General features: G+C 37.1%; 4 protein-coding genes across 7 annotated transcripts; 2 read left to right on the top strand and 2 right to left on the bottom strand.

The window, feature by feature from the left end:
* Window positions 1-26: 26 nt before the first annotated feature.
* LOC113497771 (protein SCO1 homolog, mitochondrial) lies at window positions 27-1,689 on the top strand. Its single transcript, XM_026877475.1, has 5 exons — window positions 27-425; window positions 514-637; window positions 766-847; window positions 1,047-1,173; window positions 1,453-1,689. Exons 1-5 carry the CDS (start codon window positions 138-140, stop codon window positions 1,600-1,602), a joined length of 771 nt encoding a protein of 256 aa, XP_026733276.1. The 5' UTR covers window positions 27-137; the 3' UTR covers window positions 1,603-1,689.
* Window positions 1,690-1,821: 132 nt separating this feature from the next.
* Window positions 1,822-7,587, bottom strand: LOC113497770 (zinc finger protein 596-like). Its single transcript, XM_026877474.1, has 13 exons — window positions 7,167-7,587; window positions 6,913-7,076; window positions 6,529-6,623; window positions 6,218-6,299; window positions 6,103-6,128; window positions 5,548-5,645; window positions 5,064-5,247; window positions 4,428-4,596; window positions 3,932-4,099; window positions 3,354-3,484; window positions 3,145-3,265; window positions 2,910-3,037; window positions 1,822-2,630 (listed from the first exon to the last, which is right to left on the bottom strand). Exons 1-13 carry the CDS (start codon window positions 7,407-7,409, stop codon window positions 1,852-1,854), a joined length of 2,388 nt encoding a protein of 795 aa, XP_026733275.1. The 5' UTR covers window positions 7,410-7,587; the 3' UTR covers window positions 1,822-1,851.
* A 1,939-nt stretch (window positions 7,588-9,526) lies between these two features.
* Window positions 9,527-11,504, top strand: LOC113497594 (mitochondrial basic amino acids transporter-like). The gene is made up of 3 exons (XM_026877184.1): window positions 9,527-9,718; window positions 9,986-10,056; window positions 10,139-11,504. Exons 2-3 carry the CDS (start codon window positions 10,023-10,025, stop codon window positions 10,984-10,986), a joined length of 882 nt encoding a protein of 293 aa, XP_026732985.1. The 5' UTR covers window positions 9,527-9,718; window positions 9,986-10,022; the 3' UTR covers window positions 10,987-11,504.
* A 530-nt stretch (window positions 11,505-12,034) lies between these two features.
* On the bottom strand, window positions 12,035-23,765 carry LOC113497360 (kelch-like protein 10). Of its 4 annotated transcripts, none has more exons than XM_026876892.1 (13): window positions 23,492-23,765; window positions 22,338-22,501; window positions 21,644-21,895; window positions 21,253-21,535; window positions 20,932-21,096; window positions 20,592-20,678; window positions 19,926-20,072; window positions 19,425-19,617; window positions 18,848-18,993; window positions 17,414-17,631; window positions 13,904-14,084; window positions 12,667-12,845; window positions 12,035-12,327 (listed from the first exon to the last, which is right to left on the bottom strand). In XM_026876892.1, exons 1-12 carry the CDS (start codon window positions 23,513-23,515, stop codon window positions 12,678-12,680), a joined length of 2,028 nt encoding a protein of 675 aa, XP_026732693.1. In that variant the 5' UTR covers window positions 23,516-23,765; the 3' UTR covers window positions 12,035-12,327; window positions 12,667-12,677. The 4 variants fall into 4 exon arrangements, with proteins under 4 accessions (XP_026732693.1, XP_026732695.1, XP_026732694.1 ...); XM_026876894.1 differs by having other exon boundaries at window positions 12,667-12,821; XM_026876893.1 differs by having other exon boundaries at window positions 21,253-21,517; window positions 23,492-23,764.
* Between the last annotated feature and the right edge of the window lie 47 nt (window positions 23,766-23,812).

Raw genomic sequence — 23,812 nt, 5'->3', positions numbered from 1 at the left:
ACATTTAAACCTGTGACATTGACAGCTCGATTTTGACAGTAAGGTATCGAACACGCCGAGTCTTAGAATTTCAGATAATTATTATGAAATTGATAACAGATTGCACCTAGGTAAAATAGTATTAAATAGCCCTCAAAATGAACTCTGTACTGAGAAATAGGTGTGTAGTGTTAAGCCGCGCTTTCGGTACATCTGTCAGACAATACGCGGTGCCTCCGGTTCCGCCGAATCCTCCTAAGAAACCCAAGAAGATAACATCTGCAATAACATGGAAGTCTATGACAGCGACTGCACTCATCGGTGGAGGCTTGACCGCATTCATGATGTACCTGAGAAAAGAGAAACAAGAAGCCTTAGATCGGGAGAGGAAACGACAACTTGGGAAGGCAAAAATAGGCGGAGAGTTTGAGCTGGTTAACACAGAGGTTTGATTTCATTTATTGAGATTATAAAAGGCACTAATGATTAACTAACATGTACTGTATTAATTCTAATGATGTATTCTTCTTTCAGGGAAAACTTGTTAAGAGCTCAGACTTCTTAGGAAAGTGGCTTTTAATTTATTTTGGATTTACCCACTGTCCTGATATTTGCCCCGATGAATTGGAAAAGTTAGCTGAAGTGGTAAATATGCATGGTGAGGTTTAACTTATTGAAATTATTATTTTCTTAAGTTCTTAAGTATTTTTTGTATTGAATTGTATAGAATGACAAACCAAGTCTTGTCATATTATGCAATTAATGAAATTCTTTTTTTACTTTCAGAGAGTGACCCTAAGCTGCCTCCTGTACAACCTATTTTCATATCTGTAGATCCTCAGAGAGACACACCAGAAATTGTAGGAAAGTAAGTAATAATAAATTATTTAATTTCCAAATAATGTAATATACTTATTGTCTTTTACCACAGCAGTAAAACAATCCTTGACTTAAAAAAAAATGAATCTTTATTATTATACTTTTTTTCACTATTAGTAAAATAAAAAGCATGTTTTTCTTCCATTCGCTATGTTCAAATATAATCATGTTTTTTTTTGTGTTGACAGATACTGCAAGGAATTTTCCCCTCGCTTCCTGGGCCTGACTGGTACCAAGGAACAGGTTCAGAAGGCTTGCAAGTCTTACCGTGTTTACTTCAGTGCAGGACCACAGGATGATGACAATGATTATATTGTAAGTATTATGTTTCATGTGACAACTAATAGGCCTATAGGCTATAGCTACTAATTGTGTGCTGACAGGGAACTAGTCTAACTCCTTCTCATTGGATATGTTGAATCATAAGACCAGAGACATAAATATTTTTTAAATTGTTCAAGTGCCTAACTGTAGTATCCATTTTCGTAATAATACATGATTTGGCGACTTTACAATTGTCGCCGTGCTTATGTTCATCGCTAACAACATAGCATTATGTAGAACTAAAAACTATCGTCTAATTATGTATTTCAGGTGGACCACACAATTATCATCTACCTTGTTGATCCTGACGGCGAATTCGTCGACTACTACGGCCAGAACAGAAATGCAAAAGAAATTCACAACTCAATGCTTGTTAACATTAAAAAGTATGAATCCTCAAAGAAATCTTCATGGCTTTGAGCACCGAACGCATTTACGTAGTGTTATAGACATAATCTAGTTTCAAAGTATTTTTACGTAAGCAAAATAAAATTATTGTTATGTAAACATTTATTTTAATTTATTGCCTGTATGTAGTAATAAATAACTATACATAAAAACAATACTTTATGTCTGCACAATATTATACCTGTCTGGGTTAATTTAGGCTTTTAAAGGGAGGGAAGTAAAAGTCTAGCATTTAGTGTCTTAAATGGTATTTTATATATTTTAAAAATTAGCTGTCATTTTGCTAGTGATTTTGCTTATGGTGACTTGTCCGCCTGCGCTATGTATTTGAACTAAGCTTTGGTCTAACTGGTACAGTTTCACTGTGGTTCCTTCGAGGTTTGACGTCGAAATGCTGACTTCACCCTCATTCAGCGTCACCAAGTTCACGTCACCATCGTAGTTCCCGTCATTCTCAATAATATTCACGTTGTTAGCATTTAAAAGGTTATCTTCTTGATATTCATTCTGACTATTCTTTAAAACCAGAAGGTCTGTCTTTAAGTTATCTTCTTGGTAATTATTTTGGCTATTGTTTACAACTAGAAGCTCTGTCTTCAAGGTATCCTCTTGATAATTATTCTGACTGTTGTCAACAACCAAAAGTTCTGTCTTTAAACTATCATCTTGATACTCATTCTGGCTGTTGTCAACTACTAGAAGTTCCGTCTTTAAGTTACCGTCATCGTGTAATACAAGTTCACCAGTTACCTCTAATGGAACTTCTTGAACAATGTTGAATGTTAACTCTTGTTTGGGTTCATTTTCCTGGGACTTTACTGTAGCGGCCTCATTGACTGTAATCAGTTCTCCGTGTTCTTTATTAAACATCACTCTCTCGGTAACTGCTGCAGGATCATGTTTAACTGATTCTACTAAGAATACTTCCTGTTTCTCTGGTCGTTTCTTCTTAGACGTTTGATGCGACTTCACATGTTTTATTTGTTGGGATTTTGTTGCGAACTTGAGCGGGCACATGGAGCATTCAAATGGTTTTTCACCTGCGGAAGAGACAACTATAATATAATCAAGTGTTAAAATAGTGTGCATACCCTACACCACGCTTTACGCGTTTAACATTTATTACAATTTTGTCTTCTGTTGCCCAAAAAGGAATAAAAAATCTACTTTTAATGTGCCTAAGATGTCATCGATTGTGAGGATGACAAATTAAATATTTATTTCCCCAGAGCGCTCAAAATGGACAATGACATTATAGTAATTTTTAGCAAGACTTGGCTCTTTGTCCATTTTACTTTTTTCGTAAGTAGAATATTTACCAGTATGAACGCGATGATGGTCTCTGAGGCGCGTGGCGTTCGCGAACTTCTTGGGACAAACACTGCACTCAAACGGACGTTCGCCAGTGTGGTGACGCATATGAGCGCTCAGGTTCTTGCGAGAGAATCTGGTGACAAGAAGATAATTGAGAGCTAAAATATCAGCAAAAAATATAAATGAATTAGAATATAGTGTCGCATTCGATTATGATAAGGTTTAAAATGGGTTAGCTACCGTTTCCCACAAATGTTGCAGCTGTACGGTCTCTCCCCGGAGTGTATTCGTTCGTGAGTTTTCAGAGAAGATCCCGATGTGAACTTTCGATCGCATTGCGTACACGCGTATGGTCGTTCACCTAAAAAGTATAATTACGACGTATTAAGTATAATGTATAATGAACGTTTACTGTATCATCTTTAAGGTATATTTTTTAGTTTTTTTACCGGTATGTGTCCGCATATGCAGAGTGAGGTTAGAGTTCTGTATAAAGCTCTTCCCGCATGTAGAGCACACGTATGGCTTCTCGCCAGTGTGCGTGCGATGGTGCGTGTTGCGCGTCGACTCGTGCCGGAACCTTGTGCATTTAAAATAAGCTTAATGTAGATTTCATTGCAATTTGAACCTTATGGATAAGACAGACAAGAGCCCACAATCGGCCTTGGGTCAATTGTGCTTAAAACAACCAAAAAGTTTAAAAGTAATCCGCGAAGGACTAAGTGCAGTCATTAGCAAACGAAAGTAATGATAAATTCGTGAAAAATAAACAAGTGAATGTCTAGTTTTTGTCTTCTCGCGTTAAGGTTGGCTCAGTAGCCGATTATTATTTTTATTGCCTTATCTTTATAATGCCTGATTTCTTGGTTTCGTTCTAATACCACTGCACCGAGGCTGAAGATTCTAACATAGTCGTCGCCTATTCTGGCTGGCCCACACCGTCGACCGTGGGAGCCATGACTATAGTGGTATTGTGAAGTTTCAATCGTTCTCAACGGCCACAGTCGATAAGTGTGTATGTGTTTACCGTTTGTCGCAGTAGCGGCAGGCGTAGGGCTTGGCGTCGTCGTGCACGAGCGTGTGGCTGGCGAGCAGGCGCGCGCTGGGGAAGCGCTTCCCGCAGGCGCCGCACTCGCACGGCCGCAGCCCGCCGTGACGCCGCACGTGCGCCGCCAGCAGCCCCGCCTCGCTGTACCTGGACACAACCGACGAAATTACTATGCCAACCACCGCCATATCGGGCGAGTCGTGCCAAGCATATCGCGTTCACAACACTAACGTTACGTTTTTGTTTCATGTGTTGGGAAGCTACTAGGTAATGACGTCACCACTAACGACAACGATTTTCAGAAGCTGCTGTGTAGTGCGGGCGGGTGCTCTTAAGATGAACTGTTTTAAAGTTACTAACAGCTATACTAATCTAGAGTAGCTATAATTTAGTTTTAATTAATGTATTAATCATTTAATGTATTTCAACAACGGCCTTCAAAATCGACTAAACAACAAAACAGTAATAAAGTTACCTCTTATCACATATATGGCAGGCATGTTTCTTCTCGACGTGTTCGCCGGTGTGTACGCGCACGTGTCGCCGCAGCGCGTACATCTCCGTGAAGGACTTGCTGCAGATGTCGCACGAGTAGCGCTTGGACTGCATGTGACGCTGGATGTGGCGGCGGAGGGTCGATCTCACTGGAGTATAGAGTTTTGGTCACTTGAGATGATTATGATATTCGAAATGAACTCAATTTGGAAAAATGGTACTAGATGCATATATTAAAATCGAATTGAACTCCAGGGAACCAATTCTGCCATTTACAATGCAATGCAATAAAATTGGCTTAAAACGACACTTTTCATATTCTCTTGAGCATTTTTCCCACACAATAATGGGAAATTTAGTATGGGACGGTAAACTCAAGGTAAATACAATGAATTTTTAATTATTGTGATGGCAGTATGCTTAAAAGAATAAGAATAATTTCAGATTTAATCCAATTGCCATTCATTCATCGGCTATTGTAAATTGCAGAATCGGGGCCCAGCTTGCACATATCATTCATGGCATCCATCCACATTGTCACCCCATACATTGTATTCCTTCTTAATTTGGAACATTTAAGAAGGTGTAAATGACTGATTTTATAAAAACAACTTACCCGTAAATTCTTTTGCACATGTATTGCACTTCCAAGGATTGCCCTTTGAGTGTAGCACTGAGTGCACTTTGAGGTCATGCTCCGAGTTAAATGGCTCTGAGCAGTGTACACAGATGTGAGGGCAGTTCACATTCGGGTGACGAGTTTTCATATGCTCTTGGAATGCTGAGATTTTTAGGAATACCTTAAAATGGGAACTGACTTTAAATATTGCAAGCTTCGTAATGTAATTATGATTTTAAATTTAACTTCTGATAATGTAAGATTTGACTGTGGGCAAATCTGCATACTACCCTACTTTTTCATAAGCCCATACTAGTACACCATTAAGTTTTTTAAGACCTCTGGCTACATATAAGAACTGGTGTTGGCCAGCATCAAGCATGCTCTTGTTTTAGAATAACATTTTTTTATTTAAAGAGATCAAAAGCAATGCCAATAAGGTGATGTTATAAGTTAATTCAAATATAAAGTAAATAAATACCTTAGAACAAGATAAGCAAGATAATTGCTTGGCTTTCCGTTCTTTAGTTTTTCGTTGTGTCTTTCTTTTGGGTGCTCTCATAAGCAGACCATTAGGATCTGAAAATAAACAGTTCTGAAATATCTGTAATTTTTAATAATCTGTTTGTTCTTATTTATTATTCCGTATTAGTAAAGAGGTAGAGTTCATAAGTTTGTGATGTTGAAATCTTAGGATCAATTAAAACAATTTAAGAATAATTTTTTATGCATTGGTATGTACCAATCCTTCAAAAACTAGTCTTTGTGTAACATTATCCCGACAATACGGCTCAAAAAAAGTGGTTATATAATAATAACAGCAATAATGCCTAATTTGAAGAGTTTGGAATTGTTTTAAAATGTCGAGAAACAATTTGGTTGTTCCAGCTCTGCCTATGTCTAGTGGCTGTGGGGCTTGGTTTCTGACCTAAAGTGAGAGTTGTGGGCAAGTACTTTCCCAGATGTGGTAGGATATTCTGGGACCTGTAGGTTAGTTTAGTAAATTGCTGTTTTTACCAATTTTGGAGATACTTACCATCACTACGTTTTCGTGACTTTGTTCTGAAACATAAAAAGAATATTAGAAAAAGAGGTTGAATACATTTGAGGAACATAGTTTTTTTAATTTGGGCATAGGAATTGTTGTTTACCTCTTTTTGGTATTTTTCATTTGTACTATAAATAGGTTATCATTTTCACTGCCATCACTTAGATCTTCTAAATATTGCACATCTGTAAATAAATTAAGTCATAATAAATACATTATGTAAAAAACTACTTAAAAAATTTTTGATTAAACTTTAATTGCCCAGTTGATTGTTTTCTTCTTTAATTTTATATGTGTGATTTAAGAAGAATAAGTAAAACTAATAAAGTATGTACCTACTGTATTTAAAAGCTTACACATACCCACAGATTGTGATTATTATTAAAAAAAGTATTTCAAAATGTAAACATATACCTTCAACTAAATCTGTTTCGTTTTTTAAATCACTGTTAATATTATCACCTTCATTTAAATGATTACTTTCTTGAATTTCGTCTTCCTTTAAAGTCCTGAAATTATTTCAAATAATAATTAAATGGAGGTATATTTTATTCCACACCTGATTACTGACTACACTTTCATTAACAAAATATTAACATCTGTCCAGTTAGGGGGAGTATTGGGCAAAGTAATCAGAAGTTGTTATGCTTATTGGGCACCTATTTGTTAATCGGTCACTATTTATTTATGATGTACATTTTTGCTGTTAAAATTTTGTTACTCTGAAAACTAATTTAATGAACTATGTTGTCAATTGTCCTTTCAAATCACTCCCTTTTAATAATTTTAAATACTTACACATCTTGATCACTAATTTCATCTTTGGCAAATAAATCTCCTTTCAGTAAAGATTTTAGCATACAGTTGGACTTCTCACACTTGGTCTTGAATTCATAGCAAAGCACCATTTGTGATTGACATGGCTCACATATACTGGTTGGTAGGCCATCTTCGGCTAACAACTGATAAACAATATTTAAGTTGAGATAACTGAGATAAAATCAATACTTTATTATTAAACAAAATATTAAGCGTTAATCACAAAAACTTACTTGTATATTGGTGAGGTCAACAAACATATGAGCTAGAATAGAATTCTCTTTGGTGGCCAGCAATGGGTAAAGAACCTCGTTTTGTGTAGACAGACATATTCGACACATGTTTTGTACATTGCAGTGTTCTGAACTAAGGTACTCATATAAATTAAAGGGTATCTCGATTTCAATAAAGTCCTCTGTCTTCACTTTATCATCTGTTTTTGTCGAGAAACTTTGATCTACACTTACAGAATCCATTTTAACAACAAAACGAACTTGTTTATGAAATAAACCTGGTACTTCAATTAAACATTATCATACTGTATAACTCTCGTTACCGGCTATCTATGTTTTAATGTTATTAATTCGAATCCTGAGAGTCAATAACATAAAGACATTCAGTTTAACAATTTATTGTCAAAATAATCGACGAGATGAGTTTGACATTAAATTTTTACATGTTGACCACTTTTTACAAGCTTGGTTACCTACCTTTTTAACCTTAAAATCTGAACCTTTACTAATAAAAAGCCAAAGACTTAGTTTGAAAAATTATTTCGTACTCGAAATCATTTAGAAAAAGAGCTGGCAGTTATGCTTTTTATTCATATGTTGAACAAATATTGTATATATGAATTTAAGATAGAGATCAACAGATACAGCTCTTACACGTTTGGGACAACATTTTAAAGTACAATAGGTGTCGGTGTTAGATCAAGCTGATAGTAAATACCTAATTTCAAATTCTTAGAAATCAACATAAAATATATTAGTATAGTTTGAGAAGTAAGGTTGGTCTTATATGTCGAGTTGCGGGAAGCAGCAGTGCTTTATTTCACCGCTCAGTACTTAATATGGCACATACAAAATCTTCTCGTAGGCTTGTCAGCTTGTGTGCAGATTTTCTTACTTTGTATTTGCGTTAAGGTTGAAATATTAATATTCTGATATCTAAATGTACCACTTGTTGATATTGTTACTTCGATAAGGGTAATTTCGTGAAAACAACTACATACCAGTATTGCTATATAGAATTTATTACAATAGGTACCTTAAATGCTTAAAGATATTTAGATAAAATCGTTTGAAGTATGGTATAGTTAATATAAAAAATAATACTATTAAGTAGATATAAGAAGATAACTAATAATAATAATATGGACTTTGTTATTCGTAGCGGTCAACAACATGTATTTGAGGGTGAGAGGTCAGAACTATCCTAGATTACTCGAACTTAAAGAACGCATACGTCTGTGTTCAATAAACTCAGTTACATAAGTTCCCATACCTATCACATAGACAAAGTTTTGTTTTATTTCAATCGTGATGCAATGACCATTACGAGCAAATATTACAAAAGAACAAGCAATTTCGCAGATCCATTGCTCAAAACCGGGCAAGTCTTAGCTGTACATATAAGTAAATAAGTATGGGGTGTTTTTAGGCAGAGAAAATATAGAAAATAAGTTTTAGGTATACCAGTGCTCTGAGCACGGATCTTTTGCTAGTTAACAACCAGCAAACATTATTTTCAGGACGTACCTATCTTTTTGAAAACAAAAAGCGACTTAAACAAGATTTGAATACTACGTATTATCGTGTAAGCTGGAAAGTTCTGGTTTTCGTCTATGAAGAAAATAAACAAGTAGGTACAACTACCTCAGTTCGTTCGGTTCGACCCTGGAGTGTCTAGGTACACATACTATAGTCTGTAATATAATTATAACCGCTTGTTTTAATGATGACAAAAAAATCAAAAGTTTTTAACAAATATATAAGGGGGGAGCCTAGAAGTGCCTATACTTTCAAGATATGAATATTATCTGTCAGGAAGACTTTTTCAGAGATTTAGAACAGAAAGCAGAAAATAATTATTCCACGATTTTGAAAGCTAAGTACTTGCACCTTAAGATTTCAACAAATCTAAGAAGTTAGCAACAGCGACGACGCTGTCCTGTCTCGAATCATTGAATTTGTCTAATAAGACTGTTACTTTACATATAATAGTTATTGATACCAATAGGTAGGTACTATTACAGATAAGCACATAATCACCCTCACTTGACTCCAGTGTTTACATTTAAAATTTATAAATAGGTGCTTAGAAGATAGTCAATACGCTCACCAGATAAGTGTAGATAAATGTGAGCGAAAACCTAGATGAATGATTTTTTTCATGACCACATCTCCTGTGAATTTCCAACTCTTTAAACGATCATCTGTTTATAATCGAAATATAACATTTTCTTTATTATGTAGATGGAAAAATTCGCAATATAAAGTTATTAATTATTCAGCGTAGGTGTAATTATTTTGTTTCAAAGACGTATTCTGACCCGTGTGATAAGGTTGACCCTAAGGAAGAGATAATGCGCGTCGAAGTATTGCAAGCTGGAGGCGGGCGAGGCGGGATCGCGAGCGGCGCATACTCGAGCCGAGCATCCCGGAGGCTGGACCGCCGGCCGACGAGACGCCGCTATTCTAGTCCCTACCATAATGTTTATTGGCGTCACCTCAAGTGGAGACAACGTGAATTCTCATTACGACTACCTGATTTGAACGCTGGGGTAAGCATTCATCGTTTAGTAATGTTGAACTTAGTGAAGGTCACCCCAAAAGTTTAAATAAATAAGTCGTTACTGATATGACCAAGTGTAATCACTTTCTGAATTGCTATTCAGCGTCCAGACCTCGGCGAACAATCATTTATGTAAAGCTGGATCACAAAATTAACTTACGATATTAATGATGTCTCTGCTCTACCTTGTGAGGTGTAGTAAGATTTCCTCCCTAAATTCTTTTAGAATTTTGCTGAGTAGATTTTTTTCTTGCAGGTACATCTAGTGAAAGAAATTTTGAACGCTTACAAAAATGGCGCTAGATTTCGTAGCTGGATGTATTGGGGGTAAGATATATTACTTTTTTAAACTATGCTTATATTTATTTACCAAGTGACTAGAAAACTAATAAGGCATTTTTGTGAACAGGTTGTGCGGGAATTATCGCTGGTCATCCTTTAGATACTTTGAAAGTGCACATACAATCTGGACGAGGTAGTGCGCTGCAGTGTACAAAGGCGCTTTTAAAAGGAGGGACGTTGTCGACCGCTTACCGCGGTGTAGGAGCTCCACTGGGAGGCATAGCTGCTGTGAATGCTATTGTTTTCGGAGTGTACGGGAATACAAGACGGGCATTACCCAATCCGCATGCACTGAGTACACATGCGACAGCGGGCGCAGCCGCAGGATTGCTACAAAGCTTCGCGTGTGCCCCAGTGGAACTGGTGAAGACCCGGCAGCAATTAGCTAAGCCTGGAGATGGCATGCCGTCGGGAGCTTGGGCTGGAGCCCGACACATAATACGCACGGGTGGCTTCCGAGCCCTTTTCCGAGGACTCTGTGTGACGATTGCTCGCGATAGCCCTGCGTTGGCGATTTACTTTTCGTCTTACGAGGCGATGACTCGAGGAGATCAGTCTGTTATGAAAGTATTCATGGGTGGAGGTATCGCCGGTGCTTTATCGTGGGTGGTGTTATATCCTGTTGATGTGGTGAAATCGAGATTACAAGGCGACCTCGTGGGAAAGTACGCTGGTGCGTGGGACTGTTTCGTTCAGTCTATCCGTGCGGACGGATGGCGATGCATGAAGCGTGGTATCGGTGCCGTCACTCTTAGAGCTTTTATTAGTAATGGAGCGTGTTTCACAGCTGTAGCGTGGACGGAACGCGTTTGGCAAGGAATGGCCTCTGATGCCGGTGCGAAGAGTTACAGTCAAACCACGACTATCGGTGAAGCTGTTTGTCATGAGAACAACGATCGACAATTCGATGTGTAGACGTGATTTTATCAAGATAAATATTTTTTGACTGTAGAGAAATGTGTTTGTAAGGAGAGTTAACTCTATTGTAAGAGTTGAGAAGATAAAAATGACATAATATTTATGTTTGTTTCAAAATTATATCTCTCTTTTGCTACCTATTCTAACATCGAACTAATTTGACGATTGAGATAAAAAGTGCTACGAAGTGTCTACGCTAGCTACGAGCATACGTGTCTACGCTCGATACGTTTCTGTCTCATACTTCTAGAAACAAATCAGAAGTTACTAGATAATTACGTTACACATCTGAAGCTATCTGTCTTGTAAACAAAATAGTTTAATTTTAGAAGCTTACTGATAAATGTTAAGTATCTACTAGGTACCCCTTTAATGTGAGATATGGTCAATCTTTATCGCGTTTCCATTGCGTTCTCTTTTGTATCGAAAAAAAATAAGACGATAATGTGATATTAGTTTTAAAATTGATTGTAACTAGATACAGTATGAACTAAATGCTTTTGTAAATACATAAACTGGTAAACCATGTAGTTCCCCAATTTTCACATTAACCAAATTTTCCTAACTTAGGTAAGAGAACATAATTCGTTCTCAGATGTGTTGGTTTCCTCGCCGTACTTGACGAGTGATAACTTTGTAATAAGCACATGAATTCGAAAATTGGCGCGAACCGAATTCAAATTTACGAATTTTGATTTGGCAGTCCAACGGTCATACCACTAGATGAAAGATAAACGGTTGACTCCTCATGTACTTATGTTTTGTATGTTTTTACCCATGATAGAGAAAAACAAGAGATAGACGCCGGCGCTTTGGCCGATAAGGGCTTTAGATGAGTGAACTCTTTGACTCATCACCATATGATATAACATAAATCTTTAGGCACTTATATAACAATATTCTGTCTGAAGTAATAATTAACATTCTTATTAAGCGATAAAGCGCTATCTCCACATTTTAAAATTGAGCAATTTAAATAATCTCGTTGGACCACGTTTGCTGCGAGTGATTTATATCAATAGTTCTATGAAAATAAACAACAATATTTCTTTCTTATTAAGTATCATATACTTGTCTGAAAAATTTCATACAATTTTCAAAAATATTCCAAAAATACAGGAATGATTCACATTATGAAAATATCACATTATAAATATGCCAAAAGTGCTATAATAAAGGTAAATATTTTTAAAAATAAAGGACGGTTACATAATAATTTTACATAATATTAACTTCACTATACTTTTTCCTAAGACTTTTATTTCTTCATCTTATTGATTAGGTAGTTTACTATCGTTGGGTAGGCTTTTCGAATAACAGAAAAGTTTTCAGTGAGACCTGGAATAAAAAAAGTTTCTCTCACTAAAGACAGGGAAGATGCGAATTTAGCTGAGTCTAAATCAATTACAATTGCTGTTTGTTTTTCTGGGAACATACGACCAGCTGTTAAAGAAAGACAGTTGTAAGAGCGAGTAGGCACAGTACTCGTACTGTACACGTAGAGCGGCATCTCTTTTCTACATCTATAAATTTAAAATTATATTCTCAAATCTACAATTTTTAAAGGATTACTTTGCCTTGGTTGTGGTCGCTAAGGACCTTCTTATCTTAGTACTCAAGTAAATACCTACTTACAACCTGAGTGCTGCCTTAGGAGTGCGTAAGGGTATGTGATACCTTGGAGTGCGCTAGTCCTGCTCCATAGGCTGCGGGGGGAGGGGCGGCGGCGGTGGCGGCGGCGGCTGCGGCGCGGGCGCATCTATGTTCGCGGCCTGGTTCTCCATCAGGCCGAGCTGCTCCAGCATGTCGTCGTTGTCTTCCATCAGGTGAACCTGCACCAACCACGGCCGGTTACTCTGCAAAGAAACATTTTAATATCCAAGACGGAAAACGTCGTACACTGAATCTAAATTTAATAGGCATTTTTTTTGGCCCGTCTCATCTCATTTTGCGAGTCAGATAAATTGTATTGGACTTAGAATAGAGCTTTCAACTTAAATTAGGTTATGCTAATCTATTTGAGTATTCTTATGATACTAAAACTATCTAAGATAAAGAGACCAATAGTAGTACCAGAATTTTTATTCGGTAGAGTCAGTAGTATCAAAGTGATTAAGTTATAATACGAAATAATCTGCATCTCAAACAGACTCGTATATACAGAGTAGGTACAAGCAGATGAATCGGATTTCAATTCGCGTTACGTCGCCCAGAACAATAAGAATCCCCAGAATACGTGACGTCCTAGTGTTCCTAAAATTAAATTTGGTCTAGTCTTAGGTATGACTCGTCAAAAACGAAAGATAACGCAGAGGCTTGGCGTGTTTGTTAACATAGAGTTTGGCGCCTAATTACAGTTCGTGACCCTAACGAAGAATCATTCAAATTGCTACGTAATAGAGCTGTGGCGAATCAGTCACGGTCGGGGCTAAACTATAGCTTTCAAGAGACTTCGATGTTATTCTGACCATTGACCTCTGCCTTATCTTATAGCAATTTTTTACTGTGATATGATGAAACGATCTATTAAATGCTAGCTTTATCCTTTTGTTTTAAATTATATAAAGGTGATAAAGTTTAATGCTATAGGAATAACATGTTTATGTTGAGAATATAAAAGTGCAAATAGGAATACTCATACTCATTCAAAATACTCTTTCATCTCGCGCTTTTAAAAAGGATTGTCAAACACTGTAGCACCAAGTCAATCTTGCAATATCATCCAACAAAAAAAAATCAGGCAAAAAAATGGCACACTTACTTCAATTTTCCAGAAAAACTTCATGACAATTGCCTGACTTTTTGATCAGAACCGTGCCAGTGAACCCAACCCGAAACTCATCGGATGGTGCAAGTGACAGGAGAAAAAGTCTGTCTGTCCCCTGTCACGTAGCTGTCAAGCTGTTTTACTAACATCAGGCAGTGCCGTGCGGTGCTGTCCGTGGCGCGCCGTCTCCGAGAGCAGGATCTTCTGTCTCTTCTCCTCCATGAGCCGCTCGCGGTGCTTGTGAATGTAGTCGTACACGTTCGGCAAGCCCATGATGACGCATGCTGATAGCGCTGACCGGTAGATGTTCATGTCTGTCGCCTCGTACCTGAGTAAGAAAGGTGAACTTTTTGATAAAAAAGATTTTTCGTTTTATGATATTGTTATATGGATATTGTATTCTGATATCTTGTAAATTTGTAATTTAAAAATGAGGGTCAGGTTTACGTATAAATTGAGGGTTGAATGAAATTAAATACTGAGTCCTGAAGATAAATAACGGATATATGACCAACGCTTTCATTCAAGCATAGACGACCAGTTACATTTATAGTTTTATATCTTACCAATTAGGAAACACCTCTGTAGCTTTTAAACATAAGCGGACATAAAAGTTCATAGACGATAATAAAGTAGTTACAGGGTAATAAAAAATTATACTGTCAGAGAGCTAAAACTCTACGTAGATAACAAATTTTCAATATTGGGCCAAATGCCCAAATAGGCCTCGCTATGAAAACCCTATTCAGGTATCAAAAATACTGATAGATATTGTTATTTCAAAAGAGACTGTTTAAAATCTATATCTATACTAATATATAAAGCTGAAGTTTGTTGTTTGAACGCGCTAATCTCAGGAACTACTGGTCCAAATTGAAAAAATCTTTTTGTGTTGAATAGACCATTCATCGAGGAAGGCTTTAGGCTATATACCATCACGCTGCGACTAATAGGAGCGGAGATACAATGGAAAATGTAAAAAAAAGCAGGGCAGGTATAAATCATAACTTATATCTACTACCCACGGGCACGAAGTCGCGGGCAACAGCTAGTTTTGAATAAGACTTACTAACTACTAATAAGATTTTTCAATCGCCAGATAACTTTTATCTGACGAATATGTTTGAAGTTTTGACAGCTTTTGTATAGAAAATATGTCAAACGGCCATATTTATTCCTCGGATAGAAGTTAACTGACGATTGAAAAATCGGCCCTTAGTCGAATATAGAGAGGTTTGAATGAGGAGGCCTTTGCCCTGTTCTAAAACAGGTTATAATCAATATAAAAAAGTCGAATATTATTAAATAAAATTTCCATAGTCATACCTATATAAATAGATAGATTAACAGAAAACGTCCCACTACAGTATTTTCCTGAATCTTTCACCAGTAAGTACTTTAGTACATTCAGAAAAACATGTTCACGCAGTCATCACGAAGTAAGTTACACAGTTTATTAGATAACCTACATAATGATCTCTCAATCGGATGATGAATGTTAATTTCATCATTCAATATTCTGTAATCATTTCTTATTTAATGAACACACCCACTTCATTTTTGTTTTCGTTGTTTACGTGTCATCGTTGTGACTATGCCTGGTCCCCAATTCTGCTATTTACAATGGGCACTATTCGTAATACTCTAAGAATTTTACAAACACAATAATTGGGAGTTCAGTATGGGGCGCGGGGCGGAACACTAGCGGTCAATGCAATTAATTTCTGGCCATTGTGAATAGCAGAATCAGGGCCCTGGTTGGTGTCATTGAAAAAGTCTGACACCCTAGGAAGTCCTCAGAGTTCCTAGCATAGTTCCTAACCCTAGGGACCCAGGCCCTCGACTCGAGTAGGGTTATCATACCAGTTATCAAGCAGTACATATTAAGTTAATATTACGTAACACTGGAAAACAAATAGGAATGCAGATGCTTAAGCGTTGCGATGTGATCTTTACGAGATCATGACTGTAAACAGATGCTATTACGTTAGACAAGTAGTGGAAAATTATTTACAAAACGATAATTTACTGGATCCCTCGGAAAATCGGGATGAGCAAGGTGATGTAGGTCAGGAGTAAATTTACTAGTAGAAAAGTATCAGAGGTTTTGTCGACAACCAATATGGAAAAAAGTTGGCTCTAGTAATGAGCAGAAACCACCACTTGACTATACAGGTAATATAAATTGGTTAATGCAGTTAGTATGGTTACGGTGGTTATATGTATTAATAGAGATTGATACCTATTAACTGATCTAGGAGAACATATGACATTATTATTAGATCACAATGAATAATACACAACATTGTTGCTCTGATGATAGGCGGCAACATAGTACGAATAATCAATCATCAATATTGTTACAAGCATGGTTTGAGCATTTCTCACATCCTTATATAGGTAGGTATCAATTAAGGGTCTATAGTTTTCCAGGACTTTTACCGCAAAGTCTTCGTATTTTGAAAACCGTGTTGAAAACCTTTAAAAATATTTTTTTAACGATGCCACGATGATTTCCTGTTAGCCTATGTCAGGCTTTTAAGCAAAAGATGGGAGCCTATGACAAGTCCTACTACTTACTCAATACTTAAGTAATTACCTACTAGTATTCATAATCTCTCGCTAATTGAATGATAACCGATAGCTCGTAGCAACTTACGCCTACAACACGTGCGTGAATAACGATAGAGATCATAAGGCCCAGTGTACAATAGTATCAGAAGATAAACTTTCATGTTCTTTAATGATATAGGTAACTATGATGATTCTTCCAAATCGCGAGTGTTATTACTGCATTGATTAATTTCCGCAAAATTCCGGAATCCTAGTGATTGGAGATGAGTATTATTTTACATTATTTTTATTTCAGGATTTTTTGTGCCTATTGCTCGCTGTCAAACAGTTTCTTATCTAGCGACCAGTTTTTGCGACTATTTAACACTATTTTTTTGTTAAACGAAAATCAGCCCATATTTGATCGTGTGCAATAAGCTTAAAGTTATTTATACATATTTCAAACGTGATTACACTAATTGGTTTATTTATTGCATATTTAAAATTATAAACCATCAGTATCACTTTTTATATCTGTGATCGATATCTCACTTGACCTCATGGTTCGCTGGAAATGTTGTTCATAGGATCACACGGGTCTCTTCATGAAACACTTAACTGTTTCTTCAATTGTTTATACTAGATCTTTGTTTCAAAGTAGGTTAGCTAACTACTAAATATAGATTTATGTTATCGTTTAAGTAGATAGGAGTCGTCAACGAACTTAAATCATGATCCGCTCTGCCTCTGCTGCTAAATCGTTTGATACTATAATAAAAATGTCTGCAGCAAGCCTGTTAAGGGGGTTAACAAGCTCGCAGCACTTATACCGATTCAAAATTAAGCTCAATATGGGTCGCAGATTCATGAAATTTTAATCATTGTCATCACTACAGTAGACAATATTTTAACAAAAACTATTTGCAGATGTGCAGATTTGCAGATAGCAAAAGTCCCAAAAAAACATTTTAAAATTGCGACAATATGTAAATGCATCATGAAGAAGTAAGAAAGAATAATATATGTACTTTCTGGTTAAACCGTCATTACTCAATGACCGGTGTATCGAAGAAGAAGGGTTTGTAATTGATAATGTGTAATCACCACTCATTGGTCCTCTCGTCGTAGCACTCCACATGGTAGATGGTGGTGACTCCGTTGAAGCCTCCGATAGCGAAGATCATGTCGTCGATGACCTCGATGGCGAAGTTGCTGCGAGGGTTGTACATGTCGGGCACGGGAGCCCACGTGTTGGCCGCCGGGTCGTACACCTCGCCGCTGCACATCCTCGAGATGCCGTTGAAACCGCCAATCACGTAAATCTAAATAAAAAAGAAGCATTTGTTTATGGAGAAAGAACTTAGAGAAAGAAAAGAAAAAATAGTAGATAATAATCAATTGTTTAAAGCTACAAAGCTTATAAGAAAAATAATGCTAACTTTTTCAATTTTCATGGTCATTGGCAAGGTTTCAGAGTTTACTGCCGTCTTGGAGAACCTCAAAAGCTTCTAATAAAATACCTGATCGATCCTAAAATTAGGCATGTCTTTTCTTGTCGATTCTTCTCAAAAAATGTACTCAATCTAGGAAGCAGTGTTACTTACTAAATATTAAAGAGTAATAAATATGTTAATCTTTTTATCAGTTTAATTAACTACAAGAGTTCTTCGCACCAAAGGGTTGCTGTATGAATTCCATATTATTCATTCGTAGCAGATAAGTCCATTCTCTACTGACAACCTGCCCTATATAGAACATTCGATATGTTAACGATGTTTGCGATTCATCGGAACTGGATGAAACTGGTTCTGCCATCTCGCTCAAGACGTGTAATAATAAGGAAGGCGAAAACATTGATAAGTATAAATAAAAACATATTATTAATAATAATATCATTAATCAAAACAATCACGTATCCGCGTAATATTTTGAATTACGCAAAGCATGGTCAGAGTGTTTCACAATTTTTAGACAATAGTCAAACGACTCGTGTAACTTTATCTCAATTCATGTACTTTTCGCAAACAATATTCATTCAGCTATTAGATAGTTAAATGAGCAGCTATTGTTTCTTATCACTAAATAAACAGCGGTTCTATACGTAGTAAAGCTTTGCCTTAAAAGAGAAACGATTGTCTACGTTGTAACTAGCTACGTGGTTTAATTATAACACAGCAGTACCCAACAACAATTTCCAGTATAAAAATAATTAATAAGTAACTAAAAAAAAAGACAGATTATTCAAGAGATCGCTTGGATGTCTAATATACTATGCCAGAAACCCTAGTTTTCTGCATTTCGTCTTAAGAAATTTATTTTTATAGATATTTTAGCCAGCATAGTTAGAGGTAGATTTTTGATGCGGCATCATTGCGACTAGCTTAAATTAACTTCACATATTTTGGCCATAATAAGTACAAATAGGTCCAAAGATATGAAGATACTCATGGAATACTTTTAAAAAACATGAACAACATAAGGCTCAAGCAGTCACCGAATTGAAAACAATATGGATTACAAGCAATAATACCTAAATACCTTGTTGTGGTAGGCGATGCAGGAAACGCCGGACCTGCGCGAGCGCATCGGCGCGAGGTTCGTCCACTGGTTGGTGTCGGGGTCGTACACCTCGACGCTGTTCATGCACTCCTGGCCATTGAAGCCGCCCGTTATGTAAATCTTATCTGAAATGTAAGGTCTATTTAATTATGAAGTCTTTTGCATAACAGCATAAATACCGACTGGTTTTGTGAGGGAGTATCCTACTAGTTACAAATGTGGTTTTGGAATTGTCACAAATGTCCTAATTTTGTTTAGCTTTTTTTGAATGGTTTTTAATTTTATTGAAAATACTGAGAATAAGAAAATCCTTTAATTTATATTTGAGCTATTTTTTTTGTCTAGAGGTCAGAAATTTATGAAACTTGATAAAATCTTAATTAATGGAGTCTCCTTTTTTTTCAATCTCTGCTGAAATAGGTCATGGTTTTCAGTTCTTATAATATTCTACGATGTCACCCATTTGGGATCTTAGTAATATAGCATTAAACTATGCAAGGATTTATGTCACAGGTGAAAAAAGCTGTTGAAAATGTGTTATGAATGAGGCGCTCACTATCAAGCGCTGCAGCGCTTGCGTCAGACCGTTGCGCGTTCATGGGAGCGACAAGCGACCACTGATTGGTGCGGTGGTTGAAGCGCTCCGCTGTGTTCTGTCGGTGATGACCATCGTAGCCACCCATCGCGTATATCGTCTCGCCAAGCACCGCCACTGACACGTAACAACGACGTGCGTTCATTGGTGCCACCTTTACCAAAATTTTATATTAATATACTATGTTTAATCATCATCAATTTTGTTATCTTTGTAGGTATATTTTACGGGCGTCAAAAATCAAGGTCATTCTTATGTCCCTACTTTCTATGCACATAAATAAATATTATATTTAAAGAAAAAACTTATGTATAGAGTGAGTAAGCTCATACTATTCATTAGGTGTCGTAGTGCTTACCAAACTCCTGACAAAACTTGTGCTTTTACTAATCAATACTGGATCTCTACGTGATCTAAAACATATAATATGTATAAGTACCACAATTTCTTATTTCTGGTTACCTCACGCCAAGACTTGGAGACCGCATCAAAGCAGCGGCACGAGTTAAAATAGTCCATGCCATCAAAGCCACCGATAACGTATATGCAGTAGCCCAGGACCGCCGTGCCGTGGTAAGCCCGAGGGCCTGCAGGGTCCACTTCCTCTACCTATATAACATACCGTAAAATAAGATAGAAATGATATCAACAATGAACCAGCCTGACTATAAGCAACTAGATCCTAGGGTATATTAAAAAAGGCCCACAATAATTAAGTAAATCAGTGCGGCTAATCCATCCATCGAATGTGCGGCACTCAATATTAATTAGGAAATCGAATCATAATGGAATTATCCTCGTATTTCGCATTATGAATAGAGAGATCGTAGCATATCAAATCACACATGCATGAGGGTGTGATTTGATTACATTTTGTAAACAATTAATGTTCTCATAATGTATTACAAATGTACGTATTAGATATTTACTATTACAATGCTTCATTGATAATTACGCCAAAAATGAGAGTGATGTAAGTCATAATGTTTTTCTACATCATTAATGAGATTTCTGACACGTTTTGCCAACGTTAGTCGCGTGATTTCGCAGTAGCGTGACATCCGGGGTCAAAGCGTTTAAGATTATTGGAAGAATTGGAAACTTGATAAATAAGATATGGTTCATTACCTTTATCCAGCGATCAGCTCTTGTGTCATAAGTTTCGATAAACGCAGTCGGTGACCCGCCGCTCCAGCCCCCAATTGCAAATAGAACCTATGTGCAAACACGGCAATTAGTTCTTTTACGGATGACATTTTTGTTACTATATGTTTCAAGTAATTTACAAACGCAGAAAATGCTAAGACTTAATTAAAAAATATATAGTAAAAACGAATCGCTGCACTTTGGTTAGGTAGGGCCTCTTTTATCGTCAGCTTTTAGTTTGCTATATTTTTAACATTAATTAATATGCTTGAAACAAAACTACCCAATAAATAACCAATGTAAAAAGGTATAACAACATTACTTCGTGTGGAACTCTTGGCCGAGCAATCTCCGGGGTAGCGACTTCACCGTCTCTCTGAGCAATCATCTCCAAGTCGTATAGGAACTTCAGTGTTTCTATGATTATCGGTCGTGATCCTTCGTTGCCGGTAACGTACGGATGGTCCTTTACATTCTCTAAGAAAAACTAAACAAAAGAATGATAACATTTTAAAATTCTCTTCTGAATGGCCACCTTAATGTGATTTACAAAGATTACATGACAACATTTCTCTAAGAGTTAGTAGGCTCTCCGATACTATCACCTTATAATTAAAAAAGTACAAAACGGATATGATATTACTTGTGTATCAAGTAGTCCTAGTCGTATGCTGCCCATCAGTTTGACGGTGTGCTGCCAGCGACTATCTGGATCATAGTTGACCCAGCGGAGAACTGCCTCCCACACTACTTCTTCACTTTTCACGTTGAGCTCGTCTTCTAGTATAATAGAGTTGAGTTCCTCGAGAGGTAGATGTAGAAATTCATCGCTTTGTGTCGCTACAGTCACGAAATAACGCAACAAATAACGTCTAGCGTCCGCCTCGAGCTTGTAACAGAACACACGTCTGAAATATAAAAAATATCTAATTGCAAATCGTAGCGGATACTATGATCAATTTAACATAAGTTATGAAAAAGTACTCGTGAGTGATGGGGCACACATTCACATATTTGATGTAGAAGATAGTTACCTCGCAAACATCATAATACCGAGACAGTTCTTAGGGTTGAGAGAGACTCTCAGGTGGTCGCAGCAGAGCTGCAGCACGCCGAGGAAGGCGAGGTAGTCGGCGGTCATGAGCAGCTCATGGACATTCGCGTCCGTGACCTCGATACGGCGTAGGTACGCGTACTCGATCAGCAACAACAGGATCTCGGAGCGCACGCCCGATATCAGCACATCACTTTGTTCACGAGAGTGCAGTGTTGTTGTAAATAGTGCCCTGTTGAGTACTTACTGTTAAATATTCTGTTATTTCAAAGTTCTTTACTGAAAAGTGAATTTCAATACTTATTAATTTTTTGCCATCTGTGTTTCATTCATTCCTTGCCTAGGTAAATAGGAATGGTCATTTGAGACATGATCAGTCAGTGGCAAAATCTCGTTATATCTTACTTTTGTGGGATCTGTGTTTAATTAAGTCTTACTACTTTGAATTCATACTTAATTCCCTGCGATTGCAACGTCAAAAGTCCTAAGTCCACTTGTCATCAAACCCTACCAGGAAGTTTAATTGGAACCTGGTAAAAATGTATGTTTAATAGCTTGTACCTAAGAGTAGACCACGTATGCTTTGGACAGCCCATACCAATCATGTTGTGGTTGCTACAACTACTACGCTTTCAAGTATAATTTTGTCTACACATAAATTAGAGTCATCGTACAGGAAGTATGGGCTGCAGGCTGAGAGTATGGCTCGGTGCACGGGAAAGGCGGCGCCGTCGTCCGCGCGCACTATCGCGTCGCAGAGCAGCCGGCACTCGCGCAGTCGGTGCAGCGCCTGCATCGCCGCCACCGACATGCACCGTCCAGTCTCGCGACCCGCCGTCTGGGTTACAAACAAATATTACTCTATGAAGTAAACCCATTGGCGACAAGGGAAGTAGTAATTTTATCTAAATGAGGATCCTGTCAATGATAATTTACACAACAGCCTAACACACACTATGTAGAATGCTTGAAAAGACGCAGAACGGTGTATGTGATTTTTTACTAAATAGAAAATATGAAATTCAGTCAGGAAGTCATGTTAACCATCGCGACTCCTCTGCCGCACGCATGATTAAGTACTCCGGTTCGGTCGAGAAATATGCGAGAGCAAACCGTTCGTAAATAAGGAATTTAGTCTGGATCTTAAATTTATGTTGCCGAAAATGCACATGTTTCCCGAATTTGTAACGTGGTTTCGTAAGTCCTGCGTACTGTCCCCTTATGGGAAGAGGGTTTTGCAGATAAGAGGGATGCTTGGATGCTTTTATTACAGTTCTCAAACAATACTAACAATCGGCGAACGAAAACATTTTAAGCAAATTTAATAACATCCAAATATTATGAACTAAATTCGCCAGCCTGCAAATGAGAAGTGTGGATTTATCCTCCTACCTACCACGTCACATTCTTACGAGTATATGGGAGAGCTTTGCCTAGCATCTACGGGTATGGTATTATTATAACTAAGCTGTCGGAATATACTTACATGGACAGAATCTTATTAAAAATACCTACTTACTGAAAAAAATGATTTTGGTTTTAAAAGCTTCGTACGATTGGAGGTATATCGATGTTACGATGATATTAATTTCAGCGAACGACTATATCAAAACACGTTGCGGATTCTTGCGACGCGCACAAATAATGCTTTCTACGACTTGAAATAATTTGGAAACAGGTAGTTTGTTATTAATTCGCGATGTAAATAAATTTAGAAACAATGTTTATTGTGTTCAAATGGCGGATCACTTCTTCGACATTCCCGCGCTTACGTCTGCAGACGGGTAAGCGTCACTCGTTGCTTTGCCTCCGCTACATCAGTACTTACTGTGTTATTCGGGTCGTTTTCCATTTCAGTGTGACTTTAACGCAAAGTCATCATTATTAAATTGTCACACATTAAAAAAATCTTAAGTGCAAAATGGACGTGTCACGACACAATCGAGATTTAGCTCAATAAATTTATAAAAATAACCGTAAAAAATAACTCAAAATAGCAGAATCAAGTCATTTGATAAAACATTTTAGGTTAGCAAAAAAATGATATAAGAATGACAATCATGTCACACCTTTTTTTTCCAGATGACATTACTGGACAATAGTATTTTCATTTTCAGCGGTTGCCTTGCTGAAATCAAAAACGTTTGTT

Source organism: Trichoplusia ni, chromosome 9 (assembly GCF_003590095.1).
Source record: "Trichoplusia ni isolate ovarian cell line Hi5 chromosome 9, tn1, whole genome shotgun sequence".
Lineage (NCBI taxonomy): Eukaryota > Metazoa > Arthropoda > Insecta > Lepidoptera > Noctuidae > Trichoplusia > Trichoplusia ni.
The sequence above is the reverse complement of the archived record's forward strand: the minus strand, read 5'-3'. Positions and strand labels throughout refer to the sequence as shown.

Coding starts and splice junctions, on each gene's coding strand:
- LOC113497771 (XM_026877475.1), top strand. CDS start 138: ATGAACTCTGTACTGAGAAATAGGTGTGTAGTGTTAAGCCGCGCTTTC. Junction 426..513: donor TTGAGCTGGTTAACACAGAG/GTTTGATTTCAT, acceptor TTCTTCTTTCAG/GGAAAACTTGTTAAGAGCTC. Junction 848..1,046: donor ACACCAGAAATTGTAGGAAA/GTAAGTAATAAT, acceptor TTGTGTTGACAG/ATACTGCAAGGAATTTTCCC.
- LOC113497770 (XM_026877474.1), bottom strand. CDS start 7,409: ATGGATTCTGTAAGTGTAGATCAAAGTTTCTCGACAAAAACAGATGAT. Junction 6,129..6,217: donor ATGAAAAATACCAAAAAGAG/GTAAACAACAAT, acceptor TTTATGTTTCAG/AACAAAGTCACGAAAACGTA. Junction 5,646..6,102: donor GTCACGAAAACGTAGTGATG/GTAAGTATCTCC, acceptor GTTTATTTTCAG/ATCCTAATGGTCTGCTTATG.
- LOC113497360 (XM_026876892.1), bottom strand. CDS start 23,515: ATGGAAAACGACCCGAATAACACA. Junction 17,632..18,847: donor GCATCGCCTACCACAACAAG/GTATTTAGGTAT, acceptor TTTTTTATTTAG/ATTTACGTGATTGGCGGTTT. Junction 12,846..13,903: donor ACCGCACGGCACTGCCTGAT/GTTAGTAAAACA, acceptor GTTTCTTTGCAG/AGTAACCGGCCGTGGTTGGT.
- LOC113497594 (XM_026877184.1), top strand. CDS start 10,023: ATGGCGCTAGATTTCGTAGCTGGATGTATTGGGG. Junction 10,057..10,138: donor CGTAGCTGGATGTATTGGGG/GTAAGATATATT, acceptor TTTTGTGAACAG/GTTGTGCGGGAATTATCGCT.